The sequence below is a fragment of the Melanerpes formicivorus genome, unplaced genomic scaffold (genome assembly GCF_026170545.1).
Source record: "Melanerpes formicivorus ecotype bairdi unplaced genomic scaffold, bMelFor1.0.p_v2 SCAF_46, whole genome shotgun sequence".
In the NCBI taxonomy this organism is placed as follows: domain Eukaryota; kingdom Metazoa; phylum Chordata; class Aves; order Piciformes; family Picidae; genus Melanerpes; species Melanerpes formicivorus.
Window position 1 is genome coordinate 1,434,192 of NW_027142398.1, and position 27,682 is coordinate 1,461,873.

Here is a 27,682-nt window from a genome sequence, read left to right on the forward strand (position 1 = left end):
ACCTGTTGTAGCCTGGGAAGGGAAAAGGCTTCCTCCCAGCAGACGCAGGAGCGAAGTAACAGATGCTGGTTTGAGGCTCGGATCGTGCAAAGAACAGAGGGGGGGGGGGAGAAAAAACCACCCAAGACAGAAAGGAAATTAGAAAATAGAAAGTGCTGACAGGGAAGCTGTGAATTTACCAACTCTGCAAGCAGTGAGGGGAAGGGCTAGACAGAGGATTTAGGGCTAGACAAAAGCTTTACTGGGTGGAAGCTGCAAAATGGTAATTTGGCTGTGTGGTGAGAGCGGTGCCAGGGAAAAGGACCCAGGCAAGGCAGCCTTTTGTTTTTCCTGAGATGCTCATGAATGTGCATAAAGATCTGTCTCCTCAAGTGCATAAAATAGCAGGGAAAAAAAACCAGGGCTGGAGGTAGCTGCAGAGACAAAGACCAGCCTTCAGCTTTGTCCCAAGGTGCAGCCTGCAGATGATTTATTCCTATAATCTCCTTCTCTTGGTGCAACACTTGAACAAGCTTAGGGGAACAAAGCAGGGCTTGATTTTGGTGATTGTCCCTTTGTGTACTAATTATGTTTATTAGCAAATTAATTTTCATCACAAGCTGTTTGCTTTCTCATCTGGGAGGAGCTCAGCTAGAGGGCCAGGAGTTCAAAATCCACTTTCTGTGCGCTGCCAGAGGCGGAAATCCTGGGAAGTTGTGAAGCAAATGCATCAGGACGTGGCCAAAGCTAACCCAGCTGAGACAGCTCAGCCCCTGTGAAGGACACATGGTCATGGGTGGTGCTGCCAGAACCTGCCTGTGACTCATGACAGGGAGGAGAGGAGAGATTTCTGCACTAACCTGTGGCCAAGTGAGCAGACGTTGCTGCCCAGGCCAGCTGGGTGGGATGGGCAGGCTCCTGGCAAGGCTGCCTGGAAGCAGCTCTAGGCTGCAGGTCACCCAGCCCAAAGCCTCTCTAAATCATCCATGGGATGACACCATGCCAGGTCCACCACTGCCCAGAGCTCTTCTGCAGCTCCACCAGAACATGGCTTGTGTTTCTACTTGGCCAGCATCTTCAGAAGCAGCTGAGCACAGGGAAGCCTGCTCCTGTAGTCCTACTCCACCCCAGACAGTGCCCAGCACAGCCCCAGCCCCGCAGTCACTGGAGCCCACAGAGCTCTGCTGGCTGGTGCCCTGCTGGTTCTCCTGCCTCTCTACTCTGCCCAGGTGAGGCCACACCTGGAGCATTGTGCCCAATGCAGATCAAGGAGGACAGGGAACTACTGGAGAGAGTCCAGTAGAGGTTATGAGGATGACTAGGGACCAGAGCATCTCTGTGAAGAGGAAAGGCTGAGCCCCCTGGGGCTGTATAGCTTGGAGAAGAGCATCCTGAGAGGGGATCTGATCAATGCTCAGCAAGAGCTAAAGGGTGGGGGGCAAGAGGATGAGGCTGAGCTTTTCTCAGTGGTGTCCACTGCTAGGACAAGGGGCAACAAGCACAAACTGGAGCCCAGGAAGTTCCACCCCAACATGAGGAGAAACTCTTTCGGTGTGAGGGTGCTGGAGCCCTGCAGCAGGCTGCCCAGAGAGGTTGTGGAGTCATCTCCTCTGCAGAGATTCCAAACCACCCCCTGGCCACTGTGATCCTGGACAAGCTGCTGGGGGTGCCCCTGCTTGAGCAGGGGGGTTAGAGTGGATGATCTCAGAAGGTCTCTTCCAGCCCCAGCACGCTAGGATGTTGTGGGGCTGCTCCCTCTGCACCGGCACAAGCACTGCCCGAGCTGGGGAAGCTGCTCCCTGCTGTCCCTGCCCCAATGGGATGTTCAGTGTGCCAACAGGGCTGCTTCTGCTGATTCCTCCAACTGCACAAGCAGGGAGCTTTACCCTCTGGCAAGCTGCCTACCTGCATTCTGGAGGAGTGAAAAAAGGAGAAGACAAGTTTTGACTAGTACCATTTAAGGTGACACTATCAATCACCAGCAAACTTCGACAACCCCAGCTAGGGCTTTTTTTTGCTCAGATGATAAAATACTCCACTGGTGAAGAAAATAAGAGGGAGCTTCATGCTGGGCTATTTTTCTTCATCTTCTTCTTTTTATTTTTTCTCCACTCCTTTTTTTTTCTATTTAGAAGTAAAAAAATCATGCTAAATCTGGGAGGATTGTCACAGAATCACCAAGGTTGGAAGAGACCTCAAAGATCATCAAGTCCAACCTGACACCCAGCACCTCATGACTAAACCATGGCACCAAGTGCCACATCCAATCCCTTCTTGAACACCTCCAGGGATGGGGACTCCACCACCTCCCTGGGCAGCACATCCCAATGGCTAACAACTCTCTCTGGGAAGAACTTTCTCCTCACCTCCAGCCTAAACCTCCCCTGGCACAGCTGGAGACTGTGTCCTCTTGTTCTGGTGCTGCTTGCTTGAGAGAAGAGGCCAACCCCTTCCTGGCTACAACCTCCCTTCAGGGAGTTGGAGAGACCAAGAAGGTCTCCCCTGAGCCTCCTCTTCTCCAGGCTAAGCAACCCCAGCTCCCTCAGCCTCTCCTCCCAGGGCTGTGCTCCAGACCCCTCCCCAGCCTCATTGCCCTTCTCTGGACACCTTAAAGTCTCTCAATGTCCTTCTTAAACTGAGGGGCCCAGAACTGGACACAGGACTCATGGTGTGGCCTCAGCAGTGCTGAGCACAGGGCACAATGACTTCCCTGCTCCTGCTGGCCACACTGTTCCTGATGCAGGCCAGGATGCCCTTGGCCTTCTTGGCCCTCAATCCCTTGCCTCAAAGTGAGGAGCTGTTACTTCCTTCCCTCCAGTCACAGGATGGTAGGGGTTGGAAAGGGACCTCTGAGGATCATTTAGTCCAAGCCCAGTGTTTTCCCTTGCCCTTTATATGAGGGACTTTGATCTTTGCACTGATGCAGTGCAGAGACACATAGATGAACTCTTGGTTTCTGGAGTCGAGGTTACAGAGGTTCAGAGGCAAACTATACTGAAAAAGAGAAAGAGATTCTAGCTGCCTGTGAAGGAGTAAAAGCAGCTTCTGAAGTGATTGGACCTGAGTCACAACTTGCTGTATTTTGCTAATGCTACTTGCCAGGTTCCCTGCCCTCATGAGAGAGGGAGGCTGTAACTGGAGGGCTGGCATACAGATACCCTGCACATTGCCCACAACAACCCCATGCAGCACTATAGGCTGGGGACAGAGTGGCTGGAGAGCAGCCAGGCAGAAAGGGACCTGGAGGCACTGGTTGATAGTAGGCTGAACACGAGCCAGCAGTGTGCCCAGGTGTGCTTGAGAGAAGAGACCAACCCCCTCCTGGCTACAACCACCCTTCAGGGAGTTGTAGACAGCAAATCAAACAGAGACAGGGGGAACTGAACTGTGCACCAACAAGCCTGGATTTTCAGCTGGCTTTTCTTGCTTTCACTTCCAAGTTGATGGCTTGGAATTGTTCACTGTTTTGGTTTTTCTCTACCACAAAGAGCCCCAACCCAATCCAAAACATTTCAAGAGCAAGTGCTATGTGTGAGCATGCTCCTTGGGGCTGCCTTTGAAGACAGAGGAGTCTGAAATAGAAAGGAATTATTCAGCCAGCCTCAGACTCAGAACACTTCCCTGGAGGCGTAGATCTGGCAGCATGTAGGTGAATTTGATTTCTTACTCAGAAGAAAAAGAAGAGAATTATCTGGGTGTTATTAATATTAACACATGCTTAGAGGGACAACTGGAGAAAAGGTTCTCAAGAAGCAGGTAAAGATGGACCCTGGCACTCCCAGGTGAAGAGGGCCCAGCAAGCACAGGGCAGGGAGAGGGGAGGTGGCACAGGCACTTTGTGACCACTGAGAGTGAAGCTCATGGCTAGCACCTTTGGAAGGGATGCTGCTCCTCTTCACATCCCCTTTGGAAGGGATGCTGCTCCTCTTCACATCCCCTTTGGAAGGGATGCTGCTCTTCTTCTCATCCCCTTTGGAAGGGATGCTGCTCTTCTTCTCATCCCCTTTGGAAGGGATGCTGCTCCTCTTCACATCCCCTTTGGAAGGGATGCTGCTCTTCATCACATCCCCTTTGGAAGGGATGCTGCTCTTCATCACATCCCCTTTGGAAGGGATGCTGCTCTTCTTCTCATCCCCTTTGGAAGGGATGCTGCTCTTCTTCTCATCCCCTTTGGAAGGGATGCTGCTCTTCATCACATCTCCTTTGGAAGGGATGCTGCTCTTCATCACATCCCCTTTGGAAGGGATGCTGCTCTTCTTCTCATCCCCTTTGGAAGGAATGCTGCTCTTCATCACATCTCCTTTGGAAGGGATGCTGCTCTTCATCACATCCCCTTTGGAAGGGATGCTGCTCTTCTTCTCATCCCCTTTGGAAGGGATGCTGCTCTTCATCACATCCCCTTTGGAAGGGATGCTGCTCTTCTTCTCATCCCCTTTGGAAGGGATGCTGCTCTTCATCACATCCCCTTTGGAAGGGATGCTGCTCTTCTTCACATCCCCTTTGGAAGGGATGCTGCTCCTCTTCACATCAGTGGTAGAGTTGCCATCACTGGAGGTGTTCAGGAGGAGACATGATAGGGTGCTTGGTTGCATGGGTTAGTTGATTAGGTGGTGTTGGGTGATAGGTTGGACATGATGATCTTGAGGATCTCTTCCAACCTGGTATATTCTATTCTATTCTATTCTATTCTATTCTATTCTATTCTATTCTATTCTATTCTATTCTATTCCCTTTGGAAGGGATGCTGCTCATCATCACATCCCCTTTGTGCACTGGAAAGCAGCTTGGGGCTACCTGTCTGGGACACACCATGCTCTCCCCCTCTACTCAGCTCTGGGGAGATCCCACCTGGAGTACTGCCTCCAGTTCTGGAGCCCCTATTACAAGAGGGATCTGGAGGTGCTGGAAGGTGTCCAGAGAAGGGCCAGGAGGATGAGCAGAGGGCTGGAGCACCTCTCCTGTGAGGACAGACTGAAGGAGTTGGGGCTGTTCAGTCTGGAGAAGAGAAGGCTCTGAGGTGACCTCTTTGTGGCCTTCCAGTATCTGAAGGGGGCTCCAAGAAGGCTGGGGAGGGACTGCTCAGGATCTCAGGGAGTGATAGGACTAGGGGGAATGGAATGAAGCTGGAGGTGGGGAGATTCAGGCTGGAGGTGAGGAGGAAGTTCTTCCCCATGAGAGTGGTGAAGCCCTGGAATGGGTTGTCCAGGGAGGTGGTTGAGGCCCCAGCCCTGGAGGTGTTTAAGCCCAGGCTGGCTGAGGCTGTGGCCAGGCTGATCTAGTGTGGGGTGTCCCTGCCCATGGCAGGGGGGTTGGAACTAGCTGATCCTTGTGGTCCCTTCCAACCCTGACTGATTTTATGCTAACAGAGTTGGTAGGTGTGGCAAGTGAGAAGCCATCAGCCACTCCCTATTCTTTAGGGCTGCAGCTCCCCAAAAGCCAATCCTCCCAGGCAGCCTAAAAGGTGCTGTTGTGTCTTCACAGTGGCTGCTCCCAAAGGAAGCAGAATAAATGCCAAGGGATGGCTCAGATCAGGCTCATGGCAGCAGGTCTTTCACTTGAGAAACAAAACTTCACCACAGAGGGAAGCAAAACCTTCTTAATAGAATACATTTTGTATTGCAGTGTGGGTTTTAAGGCTCACATTTTGTTTCCCCTCCCCCCAATAAGGCACTGTTAAAAGAGAAGATAAAAGAGTAGCTGGCATAAGAAGCAGCTCTTTGTTTTCACTGTCATCTGTGACAACCTTTTGCTGCCCTGCACTAAGGAGTGTTGCAGAGGGGCACCTGTAGCTTGGGGGGGGAGGGTAGGAAAAGAGTTATTTCAAGGCTTCCAAAAGAAAAAAAAAGCTCAAATCAAAGTTCATTCAGAGGAAAGAAAGCAGAAGGAGCAGAGCTATGTGCAAGGAACACTGAAGTCAGCTGGCTTGCACTGAAGCCCGTAGCTAACCAGCCACAGGTGCTCCTTACATGCCAAGGAGCAAAGGAGAGGATGATTGATAGGGATATGAGAGTGGATCTGTAACCATAACACCATCTTTCTGGAGCACAGATTTGCACCTGCTGGAGGAGGAGGCATTAATATTTATTTAAACAAGGCTCTTAAAGAGGAGGGGGGCGTGGAGAGGAGCTCATGAAGGATCCAACCCAAGGTAGAACAAAGAACGCCCACAGCAACCCCAAGCCTTCTGCATTGCAGAGGAAACAACCCAGCCTGGGTGAGCAGAGGAAGGCACAGGGGCTGGATGGCATCTCCCCAGTTTTAGAATCAGAGAAGTGCCAGGGTTGGAAGGGACCTCAAGGCTCAGCCAGTTCCAAACCCTCTGCCATGGCCAGGGACACCTCACACCACAGCAGGTTGCTCACAGCCACCTCCAGCCTGGCTGCAAACACCTCCAGGGGTGAGGCTTCCACCACCTCCCTGGGCAACCCGTGCCAGGCTCTCACCACCCTCATGGGGAACAACTTCTTCCTAGCATCCAATCTCAATCTCCCCACTTCTAGTGCTGTTCCATCCCCCCCAGTCCTATCACTCCCTGACACCCTCAAAAGTCCCTCCCCAGCTTTCCTGGAGCCCCCTGCAGATACTGGAAGGCCACAGGAAGGTCTCCTTGGAGCTTTCTCTTTTCCAGATTGAATAGCCCCCACTCTCTCAGTCTGTCCTCATGGCAGAGCAGCTCCAGCCCTCTGATCCTTGTCATGGTGGCTGGTGCTCAGGCTGTGCCTCTGCTGCAGGCTGAGCCTCCACCCACAGCCTGGCTGAGCTCAACTCCAAGCGGATTTCAGAGTCATGTGCAGCGTCTGTGGCCAGCTCCACAAAATTATTTAGGTGTGGAAAAATGCAAATAGCATTAGGCACGCCCCAGTGCTCCAGTAATCCCTCTTATGAGCCCCATTTACTCTGCAAATCCAGCCCTGCAGCCACTCTGACTCTTCCTCACAAGCCAGGTGAGTCTGTGGATGAGAACACTGCGGCCACCAGGAGCCAGGCAGGACCAGGCTGAAGGGACACACTCAAGCACAACCTCCTTGCTTGCAGGGGAAAGCACCGAAATGTGTGCACAGGTTTCAGCACACCCTGATTCAGTAGTGGCTGAGAGAGTCTGCACTGCAAGGACATCCCTCCTGCTTCCTCAGCATCAGAGCTCACAGAGGTTCATAGAATGGTTTGGGTTGGAATGCACTTTAAGGATAGGATAGGGTAGGGTAGGGTAGGGTAGGGTAGGGTAGGGTAGGGTAGGGTAGGGTAGGGTAGGGTAGGGTAGGGTAGGGTAGAATAGAATAGAATAGAATAGAATAGAATAGAATAGAATAGAATAGAATAGAATAGAATAGAATAGAATAGAATAGAATAGAATAGAATAGAATAGAATAGAATAGAATAGAATAGAATAGAACTGAACCAGGTTGGAAGAGAGCTTTGAGATCATCAAGTCCAACTTATCACCCAACACCATCTCATCAACTAACCCATGACACCAAGCACCCCATTCAGCCTCTTCCTAAACACCTCCAGTGATGATGACTCCACCACCTCCCTGGGCAGCACATCCCAATGGTCAATCTCTCTTTCTATGAAGAACTTCTTCCTAACACCCAGCCTAAACCTCCCCTGGCACAGCTTGAGACTGTGTCCTCTTGTTCTGGTGCTGCTTGCCTGGGAGAAGAGACCAACCCCCAGCTGGCTACAACCTCCCTTCAGGGAGTTGTAGGCAGCCAACTCCCCTGCCCTGGGCAGGGACACTTCCCCCCAGCTCAGGTTGCTCAAGGCCTCATCCATCCTGGCCTTGAACACCTCCAGGGAGGGGGCATCCACCACCTCCCTGGGCAACCTGTTGCACCCTCACTGTCAAGAATTTCCTCCTCATCTCCAGTTTCAACCTCCCCTCTTCCACCTTCCACTCTCATCCTAGCACCACAAGCCCTTGTAAAAGGCCTTCTTCATCTCCTTTGCAAGTGCTTCCAGTTCCAAGTTCAACTTCTCCCCAGTCTGAAGGCCTTCAAACAGCCAATTCTTAAAAAGCTAATTAATTCCCCAGAGCCTTTTCCCTTCTGTCTTTTTTTCCCCCCCATCCTCAGTAAATATTTCTGAGATGGCTTTGGGTGCAATCAGTGTGAGCAGCTCATTAAAATGCACACTGTGTGGATCATTCTGGATGTGCCATGGCTCAGCATGGACACTCAAGCTGCTTAAAAGACAGAAAAAGAGAGATATGGAGAAAATGAAAGCCCAAAGCCAGCATTGCCTTTAAGCTGACACCACCACAGTTAAGATTTTAAGGCATGGCAGGGAGCCTTCCACCCTGCTGTGAGGTGCAGGCTCTAATTGCTCAGTGCACTGACTGCCCTCTCCAGCCTGGGTGCAAAGCCTTTGGCACTGTCCTGCACCACATCCTGGTCTCCAAACTGGTGACACATGGGTTTGATGGGTGGACCACTAGATGGGTAAAGAACTGGCACCCAAAGAGTGGCTGTCCATGGGTCCATGTCCCTGTGGAGGCCAGGGACAAGCAGAGTCCCTCAGGGATCAGTCCTGGCACCAGGCTTGTTCAGCATCTTTGTGGGTGCCGGAGACAGTGACATTGAGTGCACCCTCAGCAGGTTTGCTGATGGCACCAAGCTGTGTGGTGCAGCAGACAGGCTGGAGGTAAGGGAGGCCATCCAGAGGGACCTTGATAGAATGGAATGGAATGGAATGGAATGGAATGGAATGGAATGGAATGGAATGGAATAGAATAGAATAGAATCACAGTATCACAGTATCACTTAGGTTGGAAAGGACCTCGAGGATCATCGAGTCCAACCTGACACCGCAGACCCCATGACTAGACCATGGCACCAAGTGCCACGTCCAATCTCCCCTTGAACGCCTCCAGGGTCGATGACTCAACCACCTCCCTGGGCAACCCGTTCCAATGCCGAATGACTCGCTCGGTGAAGAACTTCCTCCTCACCTCGAGTCTGAACCTCCCCTGGCGCAGCTTGAGACTGTCCCCTTGTTCTGGTGCTGGTTGCCTGGGAGAAGAGGCCAACTCCCTCCTGGCTACAACCACCCTTCAGGTAGTTGTAGAGGGCAATAAGGTCACCCCTGAGCCTCCTCTTCTCCAGGCTAAACAATCCCAGCTCCCTCAGCCTCTCCTCATAGGGCTTGTGTTCAAGGCCTCTCACCAGCCTTGTTGCCCTTCTCTGGACACGCTCAAGTGTCTCAATGTCCTTCTTAAACTGAGGAGCCCAGAACTGGACACAGTACTCAAGGTGCGGCCTAACCAGAGCAGAGTACAGGGGCACTATGACCTCCCTGCTCCTGCTGGCCACACTATTCCTAATGCAGGCCAGAATGCTATTGGCCCTCCTGGCCACCTGGGCACACTGCTGGCTCATATTCAGGTGGCTGTCGATCAGCACCCCCAGGTCCCTCTCTGTTTGGCAGCTCTCAGCCACTCCGACCCCAGCCTATAGCTCTGCATGGGATTGCCGTAGCCAAAGTGCAGCACTCGGCACTTGGACTTGTTGAATGCCATCCCATTGGACTCTGCCCATCTGTCCAGTCGGTCGAGGTCCCTCTGCAGAGCCTTTCTACCCTCTAATTGACTAACATCTGCCCCTAACTTTGTGTCATCTGCAAACTTGCTGATGACTGACTCTACCCCTTCATCCAGATCATCGATGAATATGTTGAAGAGGACAGGGCCCAGCACTGATCCCTGGGGGACACCACTGGTGACTGGCCTCCAGCTGGATGCGGCACCATTCACCACCACTCTCTGGGCCCGGCCCTCCAGCCAGTTCCTAACCCAGCACAGAGTGTAGTGGTCCAATCCACAGGCTGACAGCTTAGTCAGCAGTTTGCTGTGGGGGACGGTGTCAAAGGCCTTGCTGAAGTCTAGGTAGACCACATCCACAGGCCTCCCCACATCCACCAGGCGGGTCACCTGATCATAGAAAGAGATCAGGTTGGAGAGGCAGGACCTGCCCTTCCTGAATCCATGTTGGCTGGACCTGAGCCCTTGGCCATCCTTCAGGTGCGCAGTTATTGCTGCCAGGATAATCTGCTCCATCACTTTCCCTGGCACTGAGGTCAGGCTGACTGGCCTGTAGTTTCCGGGTTCCTCCATCCGACCCTTCTTGTGGATGGGGACCACGTTGGCCAGTTTCCAGTCATCTGGGACCTCACCGGTGAGCCAGGACTGGAGGAAAATGATGGAGAGTGGCCTAGCTAGCACATCCGCCAGCTCTCTCAGCACCCTAGGATGGATCCCATCTGGTCCCATGGACTTGTGGATATCCAAGTGGCTCAGAATAGAATAGAATAGAATAGAATAGAATAGAATAGAATAGAATAGAATAGAATAGACCAGGTTGGAAGAGACCTTCAAGATCATCGTGTCCAACCTATCATCCAACACCACCTAATCAGCCAACCTCATGAGGTTCAACAAGAGCAAGGGCAGGGTCCTGCATCTGGGTCAATGCAATCCCAGGCACAAATCCAGGCTGGGCAGTGACTGGCTGGAAAGCAGCCCTGAGGAGAGAGACTTGGGGGTGCTGGGGGAGGAGAAGCTCACCAGGAGCTCTCAGTGTGCACTTGCAGCCCACAAAGCCAATCAGATCCTGGGCTGCATCAGGAGAAGTGTGGCCAGCAGGTCGAAGGAGGTGATTCTCCCCCTCTGCTCAGCCCTGGTGAGACCCCACCTGGAGTACTGCCTCCAGTTCTGGAGCTCCTATGACAAGAGGGATCTGGAGGTGCTGGAAGGTGTGCAGAGAAGGGCCAGGAGGATGAGCAGAGGGATGGAGCACCTCTCCTGTGAGGACAGACTGAAGGAGTTGGGGCTGTTCAGTCTGCAGAAGAGAAGGCTCCAAGGAGACCTCATTGTGGCCTTCCAGTATCTGAAGGGGGCTACAGAAAGGCTGAGGAAGGACTGCTCAGGATCTCAGGGAGTGATAGGACTAGGGGGAATGGAATGAAGCTGGAGGTGGGGAGATTGAGGCTGGAGGTGAGGAGGAAGTTCTTCCCCATGAGAGTGGTGAAGCCCTGGACTGGGTTGTCCAGGGAGGTGGTTGGGGTGCTGTCCCTGGAGGTGTTTAAGCCCAGGCTGGCTGAGGCTGTGGCCAGGCTGATCTAGTGTGGGGTGTCCCTGCCCATGGCAGGGGGGTTGGAACTAGATGATCTTTGTGGTCCCTTCCAACCCTGACTGATATACTATGATACTTCTAGAGAAAGCCTTAAGAGGATGAACAAAAACCTGGATTCTCCCATCAGGTACTTGTCTAAGGCCTTCACTGCAAGGAAGATGAGGATTCTGCTTCAATTAATAATGACTGAAGTGATTTAAAAGGCCCTTTTAGTGTGTGCAGCTGGGAATAAATCATGCCTGCAAGCTGGGAGATTTTATTTCCCATTAAAACAAACACTTTTTAAAGGAGTTGTGTTATGGAGAGCAGAAGCTCCCAGCCACCACCATGCCAGCTGCCTCCAGCAGATGATGGTCAGATGGACACTAAACACCCAGGCCTTTTTCCTAGCATTTCCATATTGTAGATGTTTGATGGCTGTAGAGAGCACAAAGGTCAAAACCATACAATCATTGAGGTTGGAAGAGACCTCAGAGATCATCTGCTCCAACCTCCCCACCATGGGCAGGGACACCTCTCAACTAGACTCTGCTGCTCAAGGACTCATCCAACCTGGCCCTCAACACCCCCAGGGAGGAGGCAGCCACAGCCACTCTGCTTAACCTGTCCCAAAGTCTCACCACCTTCATACTGAGGAACTTCTTCCTCAGCTCCAGCCTAACCCTGCTCTCCCTCAGCTTCAAAGCATTCCCTGTCTCTACACACCCTCATGAAGCCCCTCTGCAGCCTGCCTTTAGGATCCCTTCAGGTCCTAGAAGGCAGTTCTAATGTTGCCCCAGAACCTTCTCTTCTCCAGGCTGCACACCCCCAGCTCCCTTAGCCTATCCTCATAGCAGAGGTGCTCCAGTCCTTGAATCATCTTTGTGGCCTCCTCTGGGCTCATTCCAACACTCTGTGTCCTTTGCACACTGGGGAACATCCCACTTCTACTTCCATGGGGAAAAACCCCATGGTATGGAGACAGCCAGCAAGGAGTGGGTTTTGCTGGCACAGCTGGAGCAGGAGCAAGCCTCCCTCCAGAGAAGGAAGTAGTTAGGAGGAAGAAGGAGAGGAGGAGTGGCAGGGTCTGAGCTCAGCTTTGCCAAATGCAGTGAGCAAACATCTGCCTTAGTTCCACTTCACAAAAATATTTGCCCAGGGATGTTAGCATCCTGGCAGTGAACAGGAATTACCTCTGTGCTTAACACTAAGCAAGGGCTAAGACAGTGTGCTGAACTGGGAGCACTGTGTTCACTGGGACAGGTTCCCCAGTTGCTCTGAACAACTTTCAGCTACGGGTGCAGAAGCTCTCCAGCAGCTGGCACGCACCGGAGAGCAAAGGACTCAGCGAGTGCTGAAAGCCTCAGCCCTGCTGCGAGGCAGAATCTGCAGAGGTGATGAAATCACCAGTTCTGAGTCAGTGGCTGACAGGGCTGGTGTGGAGGGGGTGATTAGTGGGGAAGGTATTAGCAGAGGCTATGCAAAGAGGCTTCTCCTCCCAGCACTCCTCCGCCTGACGCACGAGAGCAGGGTGCTGGCGTCCCCAGTCCCAGCCTGCTGCTGCAGCAGCTCCAGCCCGGCTGCTGGGACTGGGGCAGCTGGCACTGGTGCTCCCCATTCATCCCTCACAGCAAAGCAGGTTTGCAGCTGCAGAGCTCTGCAGCAGGAAGCAGGCTGCTGGCATCCCCCATTGTAATCCCTCTTCCAAAGGTCTCCAGCAACGTCTCTTCCCCTGCTCCTTTGAACGACTGGCAGCAGACCACACTCGATGAGAAGCTTTTCATCACTTTAGGACTAGGGGCTTTAGCTTCCTGACCTACTTTCCTTGCCAGTGAAACTCCATTTTTAGCTTCAACTCAAGGTCTGAATGTTACCCAAATTCAGACCATCTGTTTTAACTGCCTACAGGCTGAGGAGTTGATCCAAGCTGGGAAGAATAAATGGAACCAGTGTGTGCATATTAAGTATTCTCCAGCCTCAGTGGATTAAATAATCTACTTGGTTTCTTCCTGAGCCTACAAAAGCATTCCCATTTCTCTGGGCAGTGCCTGCTGGTGTTGTAAGGAATATTTTATGCCCCTGGTTGTTCTCAGAGTTGTTCAACATAGTCCCTGTCTTGTACAAGATGTTAGGAAGAAGTTCTTCCCCAGGAGGGTGGTGAGAGCCTGGCACAGGTTGCCCAGGGAGGTGGTGGAAGCCTCCTGCCTGGAGGTGTTTGCAGCCAGGCTGGAGGTGGCTGTGAGCAACCTGCTGTAGTGTGAGGTGTCCCTGCCCATGGCAGAGGGTTTGCAACTGGCTGAGCCTTGAGGTCCCTTCCAACCCTGACAGCTCTGTGATTCTAAGTACAGGAATGAGGAGGCTACAAGCCCATGTAATCCCTTCCTTTGGCTTTGCTGAGGGTTAGTACAGGCTGCCCAGAAATGCAAGTCCCTGCTGAGCAACTCATTAGAGAAGAACTTTCTTCTCTTTCCAGTTCTCACTGCTGGAGAAGCAACACAGCTTGCTCCTCCTCAGTGATCCCTTTTCATCCTGGGTGATGTAACTGTGTGGTCTCCATGTGAGCAAACACACAGCTGACCACTCCCTGGGTGAAGCTCCAAATTCCCCACAATGCCTTGAGACAGTGACCCCCAGGGGGTTAACTCCTCACACTGGACAGAAATGCCTCTCAGTTTTACATGCCCCATCTTCCCTTTCTAAGAGCCCCACATTCCCTCCTGTTGCCATGAGAAAAGGGTCACAGCATCACAGAACAGTAGGGCTTGGAAGGGACCTCTGGAGATCATAGAATGGCTTAGGTTAGAAAGGACCTTAAAGATTATCTACTTCAGCCTCCCTGCTGTGGGCAGGGACAGCTTCCAGCAGCCCAGGTTGCTCAAGGTCTCATCCAACCTGGCCCTGAAGACCCTGGGGGAGGGGGCAGTCACAACCTCCCTGGGCAACCTGTTCCAGACTCTCACCACCCTTGTGCTGAAGAACTTCTTCCCAAGCTCCAGCCTACCTCTGCTCTCCCTCAACTTCAAACCATTCCCCCTTGTTCTATTGCTAGAGACCCTCATGACAGACTGAAGGAGTTGGGGCTGTGCAGTCTGGAGAAGAGAAGGCTCTGAGGTGACCTCATTGTGGCCTTCCAGGATCTGAAGGGGGCTACAGGAAGGCTGGGGAGGGACTGCTCAGGATCTCAGGTAGTGACAGGACTAGGGGGGATGCAATGAAGGTCTCTTCCAACCTGGTCTACTCTCTTCTATTCCAAAGCCACCATGGCTCTGCTCACAGCACACACTTGAGGAGGCTCCTCACGTGCCAGGCTCCCTGGGCATTCATCAGCACATCCCTGGCAGGCTCCTCAGGCGTGGATCAGCACATCCCATTCCTTCTGGGATCACTGGATTTAAAAAGCTGACACTGCCATACCAGCCTGTCCTCATGGATGTGGCTGGCTGTGCCTGAGTCTGCAAAACCCTCTGAAAAGAAACCCAAGCAAGCAAACAAAACCCTTCTCTGAGGGTTTCGAAGCAGCGCGTCAGCAGCAGCTGACGACTCCTTGCAACACTTGTCTGGGACTGCTCTGAAAATGTCCTCATCTCCCTCATGGGCATGTTAAAGAATCAGGCACAAAGTGGCCCTGTCTTTCCTGGAACCACAAAACAAGCCTGTGACAGAATGTGGTCAGAAAACAAGCTCCCAGGCTTCAGGAGTGGTCCATCACAAGTGCTGTGTCTCAAGCCCTGTGAGGAGAGGCTGAGGGAGCTGGGGTTGCTTAGCCTGGAGAAGAGGAGGCTCAGGGGAGACCTTCTTGCTCTCTCCAACTCCCTGAAGGGAGGTTGGAGCCAGGAGGGGGTTGGTCTCTTCTCCCAGGCAAGAACCAGAACAAGAGGACACAGTCTCAAGCTGTGCCAGGGGAGGTTTAGGCTGGAGGTGAGGAAGAAGTTCTTCATAGAAAGAGAGATTGGCCATTGGGATGTGCTGCCCAGGGAGGTGGTGGAGTCCCCATCAATGGAGGTGTTTAGGAAGAGACTGGATGGGGTGCTTGGAGCCATGGTTTTGTTGATCAGATGGTGTTGGGTGATAGGTTGGACTCGATGATCTCAAAGGTGTCTTCCAACCTGGTTAATTCTATTCTATTCTATTCTATTCTATTCTATTCTATTCTATTCTATTCTATTCTATTCTATTCTATTCTATTCTTTTCTATTCTATTCTTTTCTATTTCTATTCTATTTCTATTCTATTCACTGTCCTCCTAAACCCCACAGAGAAGAGCCAGCTTTCTCCACAGCCCCAGCTGCTCACTCCCTGTGCTTCCCTCACTTGCAAACCCCAGAAGGAAATGAGGGAGATTTGCTTTGTTTTCATTGCATCATTGGAAGTGACACCATCATCATTTCACTGGAGGTTCAAAGCAGCATTACCCTGATTACATTGGACTCAGATCTATTAAATGGAGGGAGGTGAGCTCCTCTGAGCTGTCAGATGTGACACACACACCACCACTGAGACATCCTAGATGGATTTTAGACTTCCCCCCCCCCCCCCCCAACCCCTTTCCTTCTGCAAATCCAAACATTCCAGAGCAATTTCTTCCCACTCTCAAACTGGATCCTCCTGCACCTGGAAAGCAACAGGCTTGTGCCATGCTTTATTCTCTCTCTTTCACTCAAAAGGCTTTCAAAATCACATCCCATTGTGCAAGCACAGAATGTTATTATCCTGTCCTTATTGTCCTAAAAGCAGAAGCTTACAGGCTGGAGTGAAATCTTCTTTTGACTCTACTGTGCTGGGCAAAAGGTTAGAGAGATAAAGCGGCTCTCAAAGAGCTGTTAATGGCAGCGTGAGGCTGAAATACCACATCAGCTGCAGCAGCTTTGTTTCTGTTGCCATCTCCAGCTTTCACAGGCTGGCTCTGAGAACCACATTGTTTTTGCAACATCAGGCAGGAAATGTCCACTGACCACTTAAACATAGTAGGCAGTGAAAGCAGAGTCCTCTTCTGACCCCTCAGCCAGCTGTGCCCCTGTCCTTGTGTGGGCTCTGCATGCCCATGTAGGGCCACAGGCTGATGGCTTGAGGCAGTAAGGTAGGAAAAGAGCTCTAAAATCATGGAGTCCAACCATCAACCCAACACCCTCATTGCCCTCTACAACTACCTGAAAGATGGTTGTAGCCAGGTGGGGGTTGGTCTCTTCTCCCAGGCAAGCAAAACCAGAACAAGAGGACACAGTCTCAAGCTGTGCCAGGGGAAGTTTAGGCTGGAGGTGAGGAGAAAGTTCTTCATAGAGAGAGTTGTTAGCCATTGGAATGTGCTGCCCAAGGAGGTGGTGGAGTCCCCATCCCTGGAGATGTTCAAGAGGGGAGTGGATGTGGCACTTGGTGCCATGGTCTAGTCATGAGGTCTGTGGTGAGAGGTTGGGCTTGATGATCTTTGAGGTCTCTTCCAACCTTAGTGATGCTGTGATACCACCACAGCCACTAAACTATGCCCCAAATTGCCATGGCCACAGGTTTCTTGAATACCTCCAGGGATGGGGACTCCACTACCTCCCTGGGCAGCCTCTTCCAATCCCTGACCATTCCTGCAGGGAAGAAATTGTTCCTAATCTCTAACCTAAACTTCCCCTGGTGCAACTTGAGGCCATCATAGTTTCATAGTTTCATAGTTTCATTCAGGGTTGGAAGGGACCACAAGGATCATCTAGTTCCAACCCCCCTGCCATGGGCAGGGACACCCCACACTAGATCAGGCTGGACAGAGCCTCGTCCAGCCTGCTCTTAAACACCCCCAGGGACGGGGCCTCGACCACCTCCCTGGACAACCCATTCCAGGGCTTCACCACTCTCATGGGGAAGAACCTCCTCCTCACATCTAGCCTGAATCTCCCCATCTCCAGCTTCATTCCATTCCCCCTAGTCCTATCACTACCTGAGATCCTGAGAAGTCCTTCCCCAGCCTTCCTGTAGGCCCCTTTCAGATCATGTTCTGTCACCTAACAGGAGGAAGAAGAGAGCAATCCCCACCTCATTCCAACCACCTTTCAGGCACCTTCAGAGAGCAATGAGGTCTCCCCTTGTCCTCCTTTTCTCCAGGCTGAACAGCCCCAGCTCCCTCAGCTGCTCCCCACCAGCCCTCTTCTCCAGACCATTCCCCAGCTTTGTTGCCCTGCTCTGGGCATGCTCCAGTCTCTCAATGTCCTCCTTGGAGCCAGGGCCCCAAAACTGAACCCAGGATTCAAAGTATGGCCTCACCCACGCTGAGTTCAGGGTCAGTCCCTGCCCTGGGGTGCTGCTGGCCACCTAATTCCTGCTGGTTCATCCTCTGAAGAGCTGTTCCACTGCCCCCACAGAGCTGTCCTTGCTGTAGCACTTTCTGATGTCCCTATCCCATTGGATCTTCCAGCTTTTTGCCTCCAGCTCCCTAGTCCTAGGGCTGTGAACGTTGCACAGAGGGATGGGATCAGCAGAGATGCTGCTGAGAGTCTATTTTTAGAGGGAGTCATTTGATGAGCTGTTCAGCACCTTATTTATTGCTGTCTCCAGCTGGGGAGCTAAGCAGTGGCCAGACACCTCTGCTGCTGCCACCAGAACTGGGAAGCAATGACCTCTATTTCCTAACATTCTCTGTGCTGACAGAGAGAACAACAGCAGCCCATCATGCTGTCAAGGCTAATAGCTGCTAATTAGGGTGAGTGCCATCTGACCCCTTCCTATAGCCCAAGAACACAGAAGTCACACTAGAAAGAAAAGGGGAAAAAGAGAAGAAAGTTGAAATTCTGCATCCTCAGTCTCCTCCAGTCTGAGAAGTGACCACTGCAAAGTAATTCCTTGGTTCAGAATAGAATAAACCAGGTTGGAAAAGACCTTCAAGAGCATCCAGTCCAACCTATCACCCAGCACCATCTGATCAACTCAACCATGGCACCAAGTGCCTCATCCAGGCTCTTCTTAAACACTTCCAAGGATGGTGACTCCACCACCTCCCTTGAAGTATTGATCACCATAGCCGAGATCCCCCTCAGCTTTCCTAGACTGAAAAGCCCCAGTTCTCCCTGTCTTTCCTCATCAGAGAGATGTTCCCTGCAGCACCTTTGAAGCTCTCTGCTTTACCCTCTCCATGTGTACAGTAAGAGTCTGTGTGCAGTGGTTCATTGTTAAGAATCATAGAATCAATAAGGTTGGAAAAGGCCTCAGAGATCATCAACTCAAACCTAACACCCAACACCTCATGAATAACTAAACCATGGCTCCAAGTGCCACATCCAATCCCCTCTTGAACACCCCCAGGGATGGGGACTCCACCACCTCCCTGGGCAGCACATCCCAGTGGCCAATCTCTCTTGCTGGGAAGAACTTTCTCCTCACCTCCAGACAAAACCTCCCCTGGCACAGCTTGAGACTGTGTCCTCTTGTTCTGGTGCTGCTTGCCTGGGAGAAGAGACCAACCCCCACCTGGACACAACCTCCCTTCAGGGAGTTGGAGAGAGCAAGAAGGTCTCCCCTGAGCCTCCTCTTCTCCAGGCTAAGCAACCCCAGCTCCCTCAGCCTCTCCTTGTAGGGCTTGTGCTCAAGGCCTCTCCCCAGCTTTGTTGCCCTTCTCTGGACACCTTCAAGTCTCTCAATGTCCTTCTTAAACTGAGGAGCCCAGAACTGGACACAGGTCTCAAGGTGTGGCCTAACCAGTACTGAGTACAGGGGCAAAATGGGGCTTGGAATGGATGAAGGAGAAAAGGGACAGACCAAAGTCATTGGAAACATGGCAGAGGAGTTGGACCTGGAAGATCCTTGAGGTCCCTTCCAACCCTCACAATTCAGTGATTCTATGATAGGTGCATGGGGCTCTGGAATCACCACCCATGCGCAGAGGGAGCACCAAGGAGCAGCTCCTCCCCAAGGTCACACAGCTAGAGCTGGGCTGGCAGTGAGGGCATCTCACCCAGCACTGACAGTGAGCAGAGCAATGCATCCAGCAAGTGAAGCTGCCTGAATCTGTTGCCATCTCACCAGCTCCCTGGCAAAATAAGTAGAAGGGATGTTTGTCTCCAGGCCCATTCCACATCTAACCCTGGCAGCACTCAGCTGGACAAGCCTGGAGCCAGCACAGGCTCTTTGCTCCAGGTTTCACCATGAGAGTGGTGAGACTCTGGAATGGGTTGTCCAGGGAGGTGGTCGAGGCCCCGTCCCTGGGGGTGTTTAAGCCCAGGTTGGATGAGGCTCTGGCCAGCCTGATCTAGTGTGGGGTGTCCCTGCCCATGGCAGGGGGGTTGGAACTAGCTGATCCTTGTGGTCCCTTCCAACCCTGAATGAAACTATGAAACTATGAAACTATGAAACTATGAAACTATGAAACTATGAAACTGCCTCCTGTCACCAACGTTTGAGACCCAGCAGCACTCGAGGAGCACTGCTGGGCACTGGGGACACCCAGACCACGGGTCACCTCCTGCTCTGAAGCACCTGGGACCCGCTGCACAGGCAAAGGACAAGTCACCATTACATAACAGCTGCTGCTCCCCAACCAGCTTTGGGGAGCTGAGAGCACCTGGGATGATTTACTGGAGGTCACATTAGAAGCCTACCGAATTTGCAGCCTCCTGTTGTTTTATTGCATCCAGTTAGACCCTCTGAGTATTAATCATTACCTGACTCTTCTATCTTCTTGCTGCTCTAATGAGATTATTGATTAATTACTTAAAATGCACTTTCTGGAAGAAGAAGGGTTTTTTTTTTCAGGTGACAAGTTGCCTTTTGCTAAACAAATTAATGGCCAAGTTGAGCTCTCTCCTTCCAGTCTGGGGAAGAGAAGGGGGTTTTTGGGTCTAAAATGCCCAATTAGTGCTAACTGAAATCCAATATTTGAGATTATTTGGCTCTGCAGCTGCTATAAATATGCCATGTGGCCATTAGTACCCCCGTGGTACCATCAGGACAAAAATAGTCCCTCCAGCAATTAATATTGCAGCAGCTGCAGATGTCAATAGAGGAGGACAACAATTGCAGCTTCCTAGGTGCCTTCCAAACCCCACCATGGCCAAAGTCACAAGAAACCTTTCCATGGCATTCAATCTCCTTTTCCAATCTTCATGATTCAGTGCAAGAGGATCCAGGACCCAGCTCCTGCTGGGTGTTACTCTGATGACAGAGCTAGGGTGGTGGTCTTAGCTTGAAGGTTGGACTAGATGACCCAATTTGAGGTCTATGATTGTGTGACATTTCCAAACATCAGCACCACTCACATCAGAGGGAGCCCAGCACAGCCAGAGGAGCTGGCTGCAGGATGTGCCCCACAAACCCAGAGGGAATGAATCCAGCAGTGTTCTCTCCATGGAGAGCTCTGCTTGTAGAGATAGGCTGAGAGGGAATGGATTAAGCTTGAGAAGGGCAGATGGAGACTGGAGATTGGGAAGAAACTCTTGCCAGTGAGGGTGGGGAGACAGTGGAACAGGCTGCCCAGGGAGGTTGTGGATGTCCCATCCCTGGAGGTGTTCAAGGCCAGGTTGGATGAGGCCTTGAGCAAGCTGGGCTGGTGGGAGGTGTCCCTGTCCATGCAACTGGATGATCTTTAAGGTCCCTTCCAACCCAATCCACTCTATGAACCTAGGATAAAGTACAGGATTTAGGTCCTGCTCCCATGCAGCCTGCTCCAGCCAGTGCAGAACTGCAGGCTCTCTCAGAAGAGCTCCAGAAATGAAGTCCTGCATCTCCCCAGCAAAACCTTCAATGCTCCAAAGCCAGTCTGCTGGGGTTTGAAAGCACCTTCCCTGAAGTCCCAAGTAATGAGGTAGCTCTGAGCCTGCATGTAAGAGCAAAACCCTGCAAGCCAGACTGGGAGCCAGGCACTCCTTATTGTGCTTCCTGCAAATGCACAGGAGAGCTCTCTCTGAGTGCTCCAGGTCACTGAGACCATGTTTGAGGCTTGTGATTCATTTCCAGCCTGGTTGTGTTAAGGGGTGGTAAGAGCAAAGCAGGATTTCATTACAGTATTTGTCTCAAGAGCAGTGTTAAATGAGGCAGAAGTCACTTTGCCAGAGCTCTTAAACCATCTTTGCATGAAGCAGCAGCTAAAAAGTTAGCAGACAGAAAATAGCATCCTATTGATTTGAGGGATTCTGCAGGGTTTTAATGCAGGTGAAGGCAGGAAGAGGATTCTGCTTGGCATAATTGAGCCTTAGCTAGCAAAGCCTGAAGCATTTACACACAGACACAACCAAAACCAGCCCTCAGCATGCCAAGCAAAGCTGTCACTGAGCCTGGAGTAAGCCTTTCCTGGGACACAAGTGGCTGTGGTAGCCCAGCAACGACCATCACCTCCTTGCCCACACACTGGCTGGCCACTGAGTACAGGAGAGCACAAGGGATGCAGGGCACAGCCTCTGCATTGCCAGCATCTGCTGCCCACTGGGAGTCAGAACCTGTGCTGAGAGATGAGGGAACAGTGAGAGGTGGAGCAGCTGGTTGGAACTAAGAGGTTCAGCCACCTGGGACACAGCCTGGGGATTGCATCAGGCCAAATCAGAAAGAAATCAGACTTCAGAACCCCCACTGCCTTTGCTCTAAGGCAGCACTTAGTGAGCCAGCACAGCCCATCAGGTGGCCAAGCCCCAGAGCAGTTCCAGTCCCCTCTATTCCATGAGGCACTCACAGCCATGATCCTTCCCAGGGCACAGATGAGTAGCCCTAAGGCTACATTGATTCTCTTTACAGAAGGAGAGTATTAAAGCTTAATCTCAGGCCTGAAGCCACTGAAGCTGTGGCAATATGCAAAGTAAAAGCACAAACAGCAAATAATCACTCAGAGCAGTGGCTGCTGTGGTGTGGAAGCTACAGATCCTTGAAGCAGCAGCATGTCCCAGCTCTGCAGAGTGGATTATGCTGTCTCAGATTCTGCCTGTACCATTTCACACACAAATTACAGCTGGTAATGCAGATTGCTGGGTCAGGCCCAGCACAGAGGTTTGTCTGAGCGTTCCTCAGCTGCTCTCATCCTGGGAATTGGCCCTTTACTGAATCCAGGCTTTGAAGTAATGCTGAGGCAAGGGGGGACCCACGGGGGAGAGGCAGCACAGGGGAGAGGATGTGAATCTATCTCAGTGGCTGCCTGAATCACAGAATCAATAAGGTTGGATAATACCTCAGAGATCATCAAGTCCAAGCTGTCACCCAACACCTCATGACTAACTAAACCAAGGCTTCAATCCCTTCTTGAACACCTCCAGGGATGGGGACTCCACCACCTCCCCAGGCAGCACATCCCAATGGCTAACAACTCTCTCTGGGAAGAACTTTCTCCTCACCTCCAGCCTAAACCTCCCCTGGCACAGCTTGAGACTGTGTCCTCTTGTTCTGCTGCTGCTTGCCTGGGAGAAGAGACCAACCCCCACCTGGCTACCACCTCCCTTCAGGGAGTTGCAGAGAGCAAGAAGGTCTCCCCTGAGCCTCCTCTTCTCCAGGCTAAGCAACCCCAGCTCCCTCAGCCTCTCCTCCCAGGGCTGTGCTCCAGACCCCTCCCCAGCCTCCTTGCCCTTCTCTGAAGCAGCACATCCCTACTGCAGCACCTCTGCCTTCCTTTGGCTTAGTTTCAATCACTCCCACAGCAGGGGGGATACTGTCATCTCCAGGATGGCAGCACTGCATGGTGGATCTCTGAGCTTTAGTGTCCAGCCTGGACTCTGGTTGCTGCCTAGACACAGGGAGCCTGGGAGGGCTGCTGGTGCCGGTTGTGCTTGTCTGAAGGAGGGGCTTCCCTTCTGTGTTTTTTCCTCCCCTTCCAGTTATGGTGACATGGTGCCCAAGACGATTGCTGGGAAGATCTTTGGCTCCATTTGCTCCCTGAGTGGGGTGCTGGTGATTGCTCTGCCTGTTCCTGTCATTGTCTCCAACTTCAGCCGCATTTACCACCAGAACCAGCGGGCGGACAAGCGCAGAGCGCAGAAGGTAAGCAGCCCACGGCCACCTCCTCCGAAAGCCTCAGCCCCTGCTTGTCACCCTGGGGCCTGAGGGACACTGGTGGCTGTTCCAAGCACTGCAGAGGGCAGCCTGCATGCACCCAGCCCTCTGCCCGTGCTCCACACAGAACCCACAGCCATGCAGGCACAAGGCAGGACCTCCTGAACGAAGCCCTGGAGGTAACACACCACCTCCTGACACTCAGATGGAGGAGTTCCCTGCTCCCACTCCCCTCCCTGGGCGCCATCCCTTCCTCTCTCCCTTGCCAAATAATTGCTCATTCTCCACATGGTGCTTCACACATGGAATGATCCTCTCATCGACTCTGTGTGTGCCATGGGGGGGACAGCTGGAATCCAGCTGCAAGATTGGATGGGAGGAAAAAGCTTCCTTGGGCTCCTCCTTGAGCTAGGAAAGGATCTGTCCTTCCAGCAGTGACAGAATCACAGAATGGGGAGGGCTGGAAGGGACCTCTGGAGATCATCCACTCCAACCCCCCTGCTAAAGCAGGGCACCCACAGCAGCTTGCCCAGGAGCACAACAGCCGGGGGGGTTGGAAGCTCTGCAAGAAGGAGACTCCACAACCTCTCTGGGCAGCCTGCTGCAGGGCTCCAGCACCCTCAAAGGGAAGATGTTTCTCCTTAAGCTCAAGTGAAACCTCCTAGGCTCCAGTTTGTACCCACTGCCCTTTGCTCTGTCACTGGGCACCCCTGAGAAGAGCCCAGCCCCAGCAGCTGTCTGTGCCTCCCGTCCTGGGGTGTCTTAGATCAGAAGCCATGGGGCTGATGCTGCTGACCTTTGCTACCTCCCAGTCTGAAGTCAATCTGGGGACACAGATCTGGGGACATCTCAGGCTAGATGTGAGGAGGAGGTTCTTCACCATGAGAGTGGTGAAACCCTGGAATGTGTTGTCCAGGGAGGTGGTCGAGGCCCCAGCCCTGGAGGTGTTTAAGAGCAGGCTGGATGAGGCTCTGTCCAGCCTGATCTAGTGTGGGGTGTCCCTGCCTGTGGCAGGGGGGTTGGAACTGGCTGATCCTTGTGGTCCCTTCCAACCCTGAATGAAACTATGAAACTATGAAACACACACACACATCCTCCAGACATTAGCAGGAGCTCTTTGTCCTTCCTGTTGCCTCTTTGCTGCTTTCCAAACACCCTTCCAGAGACATCCACTCACCAGCACACAATCCCACACCCATCAGAGCTACAGATTGCAACAGACAAAGCCCAGGGGCAATGTGCAGAAGCCCCTGGAAACCTGAGAACTCACTGAGCATCCCCAAACTCGGGGAGTTTTTGCCAGCAGAATCATTTTGCTTGGAGAAGACCTCTTAAGACTCCCGAGTCCAACCATCAGAAGCTTGCTGATTCACTAAGGAACTACAACAGATTGCTTCTCTCTCTAGTTCAGGCTGCTAAATTAGCCCAAACCCAGAACCAGCTTTCTACAACAACTGCAAACTAAAGGTTTAGAGCTGGGGCTTTTTTTCCCCCCCTCTGGAACTCTGTCTACCAGAGATGCAAGGCTCAGGGGACCTGCTGGGGAGCAGTAGTAGAAAGCTGTGCTATTTCTGCTTCAAGCAGGCATCTGGGCTGTGCCTGCTTCTTGCATCTCAAGGAGCTGGCAGCAGAGATACAAGACCTACAAAACCACAGAATTTGGCAGTCAAAACACATCAGGAGAGTAGCAGAGGGAGGACCACGCAGGGCTGAGCTGCAGGCTCCAAGGCTGGCTTGTACACACACCTGCAGCAGCCTTGGCACCCTGCACATGGAACATCAAACTGCTCCAATTCCAGGAGGTGCTTTGGAGGGAGAGTTGTTTACCTGCTTAGGCATGCAACAGAACAGACATTCAGCCATCCAGAAGGATCTTGACAGGCTTGAGAAGTGGGCCAGTGACAAGTGCGTGAGGTCAAGCAAGCCAAAGTGCAAGGTCCTGCAGCTGGGTGGGGCCAATCCCTGGAACAAATCCAGAGTGGGTTGAGAGCAGCCCTGAAGAAAGAGCCTTGGGGGTGTTGGTTGAGGAGAGGCTCAGCAGGAGCTGACAGTGCCCTCACGCAGCCCAGAAGGCTGCTGTGTGCTGGGCTGCAGCCAGAGGAGTGTGGCCAGCAGGGTAAGAGAGGGGATGCTGCCCCTTGACTCTGCGCTGCTGAGACCTCACCTCCAATCCTGCCTCTAGTTCTGGTGTCCCCAGCAGGAGGAGGGCACAGAGCTGCTGGAGTGACTCCAGAGGAGGCCACACAAAGATGATCCAAGGGCTGGAGAACCTCTGCTATGAGGAGAGGCTGAGGGGGCTGGGATTTGCAGCCTGGGAAAGACTGTGGGGGACCTTGGAGCTGCCTTCCAATAGCTGAGGGGATGCTACAAGGAGGCTGCAGAGAGACTTTTCCTGAGGGTGTCTAGAGACAAGACAAGAGGAAATGCTTTGAAGCTGAGGCAGAGCTGGGTTACAGTGGATCTGAGGAAGGATTTCTTCACTGAGAGGGTGGTGAGAGGCTGGAAGGGGCTGCCCAGGGAGGCAGCACACCGAAGTTTCTTGTTCTGATTCACCTTTTCCTTTACTCATGGGGCTGTGATCCACTTGGTGACAAGGAACCTGTGCCAGCACCTTTGCTGCTGGGGTGATTGATTGCAGCTTTTGTGCTGCTTGCTGTATGGATACCCAGAGTGTATCATTTCTCCCCCAATTTGAATTTCTAATTCCCTTGCTCTTGGATGAAGTTCTGGGCTAGGAAAGTTTTCTCAAGTCAGAAGTGTGAGTAATTTCCACATGATCATCACTGCATGAATGCTAACGAGGAGGAAAGAGGCAGAAGCACATTGAGAACGTCTCTGGCAATGGTCAGGACAGAGAGAGGGACATTAAGGGTCTGCTTTGAGAGAACACTAGCTCCAGCATCACCCTCTGGTGAACTGAATCCCTTCTTCAGGCACAGGAAAAGTCTAATCAAAGACCCAAAAACATCTGCATGGCTTCAAGAAGGTCGGCAAAAGCTCTTTGCACTCTCTCAGCCCCTGCAGACCAAGAGCCCAGCAGCAGCAGCAGCTCCTTAGAAGCAGGGTTTAGAAGATGCAGCTCTGAAGAGACAGCACAGGCATCGTTCCTAAGTTTCTATCATGCTAAATGAATCTCTTTTAATTGAGGAGAAAGTGATTTGATAACCACTTCAGAAGTTCTGTGCAGCTGGAGGAGGATTATTACAGTGGACAAGCAGGTTTCCAGATCAGGCTGTAGCCCATATTCATCTCAGTTTTAGGAACTCAGAGGGAAGTCCTCCAGTGAGAAGTAATAAAGGCCAAAGTCACCTTGCCTAGATGTGGCATTTGAAGCCTGGAGTGTGAGCACACCTGGCCTCTCCAGAGCACTGGGGGGTTCTGAGGGGCTGTGCTCCAGAACACAGGCAAAGGCAGCACAGCCCTGATGTCCCTCTGGGTTATGATGGGCTCACTCCTAACTTTGTACCTTAACTCTTGAGGAATAGAATAGAATAGAGTAGAATAGAATAGAATAGAGTAGAGTAGAATAGAGTAGAGTAGAACAGAATAGAATAGAATAGAATAGAATAGAATAGAATAGAATAGAATAGAATAGAATAGAATAGAATAGAATAGAATAGAATAGAATAGAATAGACCAAGTTGGAAAAGACCTCAGAGATCATCCAGTCCAACCTATCACCCAGCACCATCTGATCAACTAAACCATGGCTCCAAGTGCATCATCCAGGCTCTTCCTAAACACCTCCAGTGATGGTGACTCCACCACCTCCCTGGGCAGCACATCCCAATGGCCAATCTCACTTTCTATGAACAACTTCTTCCTAACGTCCAGCCTGAACCTCCCGTGGCACAGCTTAAGACTGTGTCCTCTTGCTCTGGGACAAGAGCCCAACCCCCTCCTGGCTACAACCTCCCTTCAGGGAGTTGTAGAGAGCAATGAGGTCTCCCCTGAGCCTCCTCTTCTGCAGGCTAAGCAACCCCAGCTCCCTCAGCCTCTCCTCCCAGGGCTGTGCTCCAGACCCCTCCCCAGCTTTCTTGCCCTTCTCTGGACACCTTCCAGCAGCTCAACATGGAGATGCTGGTCTAGCAGGGAGAGGTGTTTAAAGAGCAGGAATAAAACTGCTGGGAAGTGGCTGTTCCTCACCAGCAGCTATTCTTCAACTAACTGAGGAAAAACCTTCCTTTAAATAAAAGAAAGAGGGGTGAGGGGAGGGGGAAAAGAACCATCCCAAACCCCCCTCAAGCCCCCACTGATTCAACCACCTCAAAGAGAGATTACCCTTTGCCAAACCTCCACCGCCAGGGAATTAATTACAAGGAGCCCTGGCAATTGGAGCTTATTGTGCTGTGTCATCAGATTTTGTCCTCTGGCACTCAGCAAGGGCCAGGTCAAGCTGAATGGAAGACGAATTGATCATTTCTGACAAGGTTCATTTTGGTGGAATTGTTTTTTTCCTCAAGATTTTTGTCCTTCCCTTCCCCCCCCTCTCCCTTCCTCCCTCCCCCTCCCCCTCTCTCTCTCTTTTTTTTTGACTGATGTACTAAGAATAGACCTTCCTGACTTTGAAATGCTGCTGTTCTCTAGTGAATGTCACAGCATTTGCTGCTAAAAGAGAGTTTGACACTTAAAAGGCTTTGACAAGAGAATGACTTTGT

At 52.0% G+C, this 27,682-nt stretch overlaps 1 protein-coding gene across 1 annotated transcript in view; it reads left to right on the top strand.

Moving 5' to 3' along the window:
• KCND3 (potassium voltage-gated channel subfamily D member 3) overlaps positions 1-27,682 on the top strand; it is a 130,141-nt gene that overhangs the window by 63,535 nt on the left and 38,924 nt on the right. Inside the window, exon 4 of the mRNA XM_068159410.1 lies at positions 22,850-23,012. Coding sequence (XP_068015511.1) covers positions 22,850-23,012 — 163 coding nt within the window. The remainder of the gene's footprint in view (positions 1-22,849; positions 23,013-27,682) is intronic.